Source organism: Notothenia rossii, assembly GCF_949606895.1.
Source record: "Notothenia rossii genome assembly, chromosome: 10".
Lineage (NCBI taxonomy): Eukaryota > Metazoa > Chordata > Actinopteri > Perciformes > Nototheniidae > Notothenia > Notothenia rossii.
Window position 1 is genome coordinate 31,911,554 of NC_136908.1, and position 6,924 is coordinate 31,918,477.

The 6,924-nt window shown below is 45.4% G+C and overlaps 1 protein-coding gene across 2 annotated transcripts; it reads right to left on the minus strand.

The window, feature by feature from the left end:
• Positions 1 to 1,566: 1,566 nt before the first annotated feature.
• On the minus strand, positions 1,567 to 5,918 carry LOC307021835 (uncharacterized protein). Of its 2 annotated transcripts, none has more exons than XM_079654310.1 (3): positions 3,322 to 5,918; positions 3,060 to 3,188; positions 1,567 to 2,682 (listed from the first exon to the last, which is right to left on the minus strand). In XM_079654310.1, the coding sequence occupies exons 2-3, from the start codon at positions 3,126 to 3,128 to the stop codon at positions 1,990 to 1,992; spliced, it is 762 nt and encodes a 253-aa protein (XP_079510436.1). In that variant the 5' UTR covers positions 3,129 to 3,188; positions 3,322 to 5,918; the 3' UTR covers positions 1,567 to 1,989. The 2 variants fall into 2 exon arrangements, with proteins under 2 accessions (XP_079510436.1, XP_079510437.1); XM_079654311.1 differs by having other exon boundaries at positions 3,309 to 5,918.
• Positions 5,919 to 6,924: the final 1,006 nt, after the last annotated feature.

Consider the following 6,924-nt stretch of genomic DNA (forward strand, 5'->3'; position numbering starts at 1 on the left):
AAAGTTATGTTTGAAAGGATGTACTTGAATTATTATTATATATTATCATTATGTCTAAAATGGTCTTAAAACAGTGCCAACAATATTATCGTTTATCGCAATAATTTCCAGAAAAATTTATCGTCCAACACAATTAATTATCGTGACAGGCCTAACGGTAGGTTTTCCTACAAAGTTAACTCAGCCTCCATTGATTTTCATATCAAATTAGCGTGTTAATAAAATAAGCTATCATGGCTTATACTTGCATATCTAAACAGAATCATGAAAGCCTGTTGGTAGAGTCAGGCACACACGAGTCCGTTTGAGTGTGTGCGCAGTGGCGGCGCCAGAGTATTTTTGTTGGGTCCGTCTATGGTCTATGGTAGGGCTAACCCATACAGTGGTGGGGCTCAAGTCAGTATTTGTAATGTAATTACATACACGCTATATCGCACCCCTTGACAGTGAAACGCCACGCGTGAGGCTTTTATTAGCCTCCTTTTATCAGCTAAATTACATCGAGAGCAACAGGTGTGAGTTAAACAATACAATAGCCTATTCTGCTAATTCCACGTTGTTACAACATGCTACGCAGCGGCAGAAACAAGAAAAGTTTGCATATAGAATTGACATGGAGAGGGAGAGAGAGAGGGATAATGAGGGAGAGACAGACAGAGAGAGAGGGAGAGAGAGAGACACAGACACACACAGGTAAACGGAGAGAGACAGATACAGCACACAACAGGTGGCCTGTGTCTCTATTGTCATACAAAACACTTTTTCAAATGACCCATTTTTCCAAAATATATTCAAAACTCACTATTGACGTTCTCAAAGTAGCGCGATCCGCCGGTTGTTGTGGTTGGAAGCGAAAATGTCAATGACACTCTGGACATCCAGTGCCTTACTCCTCTGCTTATAGGCTAGTTGCACAAGATGGCGTCTATCAACTTCCGGCGGCTGGGTGTGAGCCTGAGTACTTCCGGTTTTCGGTGTGGAGTTGTTTGGGGAGTTAGCGATATACATACGATAGATAGAGAGAGAGAGAGAGAGAAAGAGAGAGAGAGAGAGAGAGAGAGAGAGAGAGAGAGAGAGATAGCAAGAGAGAGATAGCAAGAGATAGCAAGATACATAGCATACAGATAGCGATATAGTTACTGATATTTGAATATGAAATTGAGCAATTTTATTTCTCTGAATGTTTTTAAAGCACGTCTAAGTTAAATGCTTTCTGAAACTATGGGTATTTGTAAAGGTTGATAAGTATGTAAATATGTTGTATGATATCCTCTATTGTTTGTTTTTATGTTGTTTTATGTTTCATGTGGAACTTAAATTGCTGCAGGTCTCCCTTGTAAAAGAGATCTATGATGTCAAGGGACCAATCTGAATAAATAAAGGTTTGAAATGAAATGAAACATTAGTGTACCACACTACATCATGTTATCATATTGTGGATTTATTATATTATGAACTGTACCCTATGTTATTTTTGTGTGCATTTGTTTTGAGGTTATAATTCATTAGTTATATATAATATATATTAGTTATATTCATTAGCCGATTCTTTTGAAAATGGAAAATGAGCCAAACGCAGCAGCATTTGGATGCACTTCAACCAAAACCCAGGCAGTGATAAAGCGCACCATTTGTAAAGGCAAACTATCCTTTAAAGCAGGGTCAACAAATAATCTCCATCGCCACTTAAAAACACAGTATCTAATATAAAGAGTTGCGTGAATTTCATTCAAGGCAAGACAACTTTATTTACTTAACACATACAGAGGGTAAATTCAAAGTAGTACATTCACTGACATGGATATGGCGCCACCTTGTGTCATGTTTACATAGAAGATTATTGACATTAGGTCTGGCAATACAGTCAATCATTATCCTGGTGATTATTTCACTTATTTTCCCTTCAAAGAGCCATAATTCCCATCACTAATCGCTGCCCAGGCTTGCCCATGCTTTTACCAGTGGTCCGTTCTGGTAGTTGACCAGGAATCAAGCCACATTGAAGAGCTCCTCAATGCTTCCACACACAGACAGTGGTATGGCTTTGTCAAATAGTTTGTTCTCTTTGACTCTTCTGATGCACCTCTCCACATGGACCCTCAGACGTGCAATGGATTGAGTCTGCCTGACATCCTCCCTACTCATTTGGGTTTTTTTGTGCAGAAAGGCAGGCCGGTACACTTTACACTCAACCAGATTGTCCACAAGGAACCCTTTGTCGACCATTATCGACATGTCTGGTGTGAGCAGGCTCACGATGCCAGACAGCTTGAAGATCTCCCGGTCACTCATAGATCCTGCATACAGGCCAGACACAAATGTAACGGCATGTGGTGCCATGCCGATCATGGCCTTGAATGTAGCATGCGACTTGTATGTAGAAAACACCTCACTCTGCAGCAGGAGAGATGATGGAGTCTGGCAGAATACTTCAGTGCAGTCAAGCACCACTTGTGTGTCAGGGAAAGCTGAAAAATCTGGTGGAAGGTGAGCTTTGACAACTTCGCGTGGGATCCACAGACGTTTGCTTCCAAGCAGTTGGTAGAGGAAGTGTGTCCAGGTGGAAATAATTCTGCTGACTGTGGTGCGGTGAATGCCAAACCGTTCTGCTAGATCCCTCAGATATAGGCCCACTGACATGTGCATGAGGAACAGCAGCAGCTCATCTATGGGTGGAAGTTTCTGTGAAAACAAATAAGTGTTAGGCATACTGTAGATACTGTTATAGGGGAGACCGGGTACAGTTGTAACACATTTTCCTGGGGTTTGTTGTTCTGTGTGTGTGTGTGTGTGTGTGTGTGTGTGTGTGTGTGTGTGTGTGTGTGTGTGGGGGTGTGTGTGTGTGTGTGTGTGTGTGTGTGTGTGTGTGTGTGTGTGTGTGTGTGTGTGTGTGTGTGTGTGTGTGTGTGTGTGTGTGTGTGTGTGTGGGTGGGTGGGTGGGTGGGTGGGTGTGTGTGTGTGTTTTGTGTGTGTTTTGTGAGTGATGCACTTGTTAAACGGTGGTATAGTGCGCAACGTGCATAATTATTAATATACATCCATGCTTGTATGCTGCTTACCGTTGTTGATGGTTGAGAGGAATCCGAGCTGCTGGCAGAGGATGCCTTGGCGTTGGTGATCCGCACCATCTTGGTGTTGGCTGCAGGCTCCACCAATTTTCAAAAGGCGAGGAAATGCTTGTGGCAAATCTAAGAATGTAATATTGTTCATGTTAGACATAGTTTTGTTTCTTAAGTTAGCTACCCCAAATGAAAAGTGTTTATCAAATTAGTGACCATAACAACATCCTGATAGCCTTATAAACAAACCTTATAAACAAACCTGGTGTAGAAACGAATGTCCTCGTCCCTGCCAGGCGTTGTATCCCGAAACGAGATCTCAGTTGTAACACTTCCAGCTGGTGTTGGAGCTCCCTAACCTGGATTTTCAAGGCTTCGTTCTCGTCGGCCACCTGATTTGCCATCACTGCCGTCGCTGGATTTACTGAGTAGTCATGATCCGGCGGCGCAAGTGTTTCCACCTCGTACTCAGCTGTCATGTCCGGGGTGGGACTCTCTGCCCTCGGCCGACGCTCCCAAACATTACGTCTTGGTGTAGGTAGCTCGTAGTTATTCCAAGCAAAGAGAATAGGTGTGTAGCTCCTTTCTTTACTCTGTTCAGTCCTACAGCTGTGACCAATAAGTCTCCTGGTCGAAAATGCCTACTACACACACGGGTATTTGTTGTGGGGCTGAAATTGTCCCTACGGACCTTGATCAGCCACTGAGCCTTTACCTCAGCATCAATAGGAAATGAATGGAAACTTATCTCCCGATTATAACGGGACTTATTTGTACAAAGGGGCACACAGCAATGTAGTGCCGACTTTCTTACCCGCTGGAAGGCCAATCGCTTTTCTTTACCACTCATCATCTATGCTATCTATCGCTATCTGTATGCTAACTGTATGCTACTGTATGTATCTTGCTATCTATCTAGCTATCTATCTATCTATCTCTCTCTCTCTCTCTCTCTATTTATCTATCTATCTCTCTCTCTCTCTCTATCTATCGTATGTATATCGCTAACTCCCCAAACAACTCCACACCGAAGACCGGAAGTACTCAGGCTCACACCCAGCCGCCGGAAGTTGATAGACGCCATCTTGTGCAACTAGCCTATAGATAGCCAGCAGGCCCAGGTTGCTGTTCCGTGCATCACCACTGCTGTTTCTTAAATAATTATTGATGCGACGGAGACAAGAGAAGCTGCGTTCGCAGCCAGCAGAGGTCACTGGCAGAGTCAGGGAAATGCATATGAGTCTGTGTAAATCCGTAAAGGCATCCCTGTAGAGTCGCATTAAAGCACCTGTTCGACTTGTTGTACCTCAATGCGAGGGCGTTTAAGAACAAATCTATCCATCTGAAATATACAATTAATCCTAGAAGTTCTGCTGTCTGTCTGCAATTTACTCGGCGCGAGTTTGGGGACTTTTCACTGTGAACGTGACGTATCAGTAATGCATGACGCAGCAGACCCAACGTTTCGTAGCTTTGATTGGCTGTAGGTCTATTCAAATTGCATTCGGAGGCATTTTGATCTGACCGCGGCCGCGCTGATATTATAACCAGTGCTTGAATTGGGCCGGTACTCACCGGTACGCAGTACCGGCACTTCTGATTTTTACCCATGTGGTACCGGCACTTCTTACTGAGTACCGGCAAGGTGCCGGTACTCAGTAAAATGCCGGTACTCAGCCGCCGGCAATATACGTATATATTGTAAACGCAACGCAGCGCAAATGTGGGTCTGACTCTGCCTCACAGAGGGTGACTGGCTGTCTACATGACGTGGCCTGCCGACATTGCCACTTTCATACAGATCATACTAATGCCCTCCATTGGTCTCTGTGTGTCATTCAAGCTCGGAAGGGTGTGTGTTGGTGTATGTGTGGCGCGAGCGAGCGAGAAAGCGCGCGCACCGGTTACGTGTATTGTTGTTAGCATCTGGTGCTAGCTAGCTGCGCTAACGGATATAAGGAGCTGTTTCAACAACAAGGTGGAGGGAAAGTCCTTTGCTGTCAGACTGAGAGGCTGATAACTATAGCTCTGGTGAGGTAAATTACTCTCTGAGTCTTTAGATAGTTAACTTAGTTTAAGTTATCTCAGTGGGTCTCAAACGGTTCGGTCCAGTGTGCGAAATACCCGTCAATAATCGGGGGGTCCCCATCTCCCGTTTATTGCGCAATATACCGGTCGAAGATTTCTCAATATGCAGTAGGCCTATACAATATTTCATGGATGCAATCCAAGACAATCAGTAGTAGCAGCGTTTCTCAACCGGGGCGCTGTCAAATAATTATATATTCTAACGTTCATATGAATGAATACGCGACCGTTAAAGAACCATCTGTTTTCGATTCTATGCGAGCAGAGCTGGTCTCAGACGCACACACACACACACACACACACACACACACACACACACACACACGCACACACACACACACACACACACACACACACACACACACACACACACACACACACACACACACACACACACACACACACACACACACACACACACACACAGTCTGCGTGATCTGCGTGTAGGGAGGGGCAGGCCTGCACACACCCACACACACACACACACACACACACACACACACACACACACACACACACACACACACACACACACACACACACACACACACCAACTTGAACGCCAAGGCTAATTATGCTTTTCTTCTTAACCCCGGAATCCACACAGGACATACGCACACGCTCATCTTATGCACAGCAAAGATCGAAAAAATAGTCTTTTACCTTAAAGAGCCTGTGACACGATTTTCCCCCATCATCCAAACCCATCAATTTGAGTAAATATTGTCCCCTTGAAAACCGTTACTGAACTGATTTTGGATATTTGTACTTTTTATAACCAGTCATCTGCCCTTCAATGTTGACCATTTCCTGGATCTTCTCGGGGATTCTTCAAGTCCCGCCAAATTATGGGTGACGTCAATGCGGGCACAGCGCTCCAGCTGCACCGTTCAGGATCCCAGCATCTGCATGTAAACGCACGATGGCGCACACAGCAGCAAGCTCAGACAGCGATGACAGTTTAATTTTGAACGTGTCTGAGAGCTCATATGAGGCTGAAGGATCGGTTTATTTTGTATCTGTTAGAAGTTTAGGAATTAGGTGCGTCAATATGGGCGATCATACGGTCATGTAGCCAGTGGTGGACTGGGACTAAAAATCAGCCTGGGACTCTCGACTGGCCCACTTCGGTACCACTAGTAAATTGTCAACGGGGGGAGTGGGGGATGTGCTAGTGACTTATCCGACCGGCCCACTTCGGTACCGGCCCATCGGGATTCGTCCCGATGGCCAGTCCGCCACTGCACCCAGCCCAGCCCACGTAAACTGTCAACGGGGGGAGCCTCGCTGCGGGGAAACGGTGGACCTAGTGTCCCGCTCGGAGTGGGAATAATAATAATTATAATAATAATAATAATAATAATAATAATAATAATAATAATCCGTGCATTTTATCCATTAAACACACGTTTAATCCATGTTGGTGTACTACTACAACCAGTGGTGTAGTGGGGATGTTTTTACTGGGTGGACGGGGTGGTGGGTGGACGGGAGACACTATGGACGCGCTCGTGAACTGTCAACGGGGGGGGGGGGGGGGGGGGGGGCTTGGGGACCTCTGTGTCGCCTGTCAGCGCAATTTACATGATGCCGTTTAGACAATATAATAATAAAGGGCGGTGCCGGCTGTCAGCGAACCGATCCGGCCTTTCTGCGCGACTATCACTCAAATGCGGGACATAGTCTCAATGTGTGGGACGCGGGACAAATAATAAAAATGCTGTGTGTGCAGTCCCGCACAGTGCGGGACACCTGGTCACCCACACAGTTCTGCCCC

What these genes read in the sequence shown, in the direction of transcription:
- LOC307021835 (XM_079654310.1), bottom strand. Translation starts at nt 3,128, where the DNA reads ATGGTGCGGATCACCAACGCCAAGGCATCCTCTGCCAGCAGCTCGGAT. An exon ending in CCTCTCAACCATCAACAACG is followed by an intron (nt 2,683 to 3,059) that starts GTAAGCAGCATA and finishes TTGTTTTCACAG; the next exon opens with AAACTTCCACCCATAGATGA.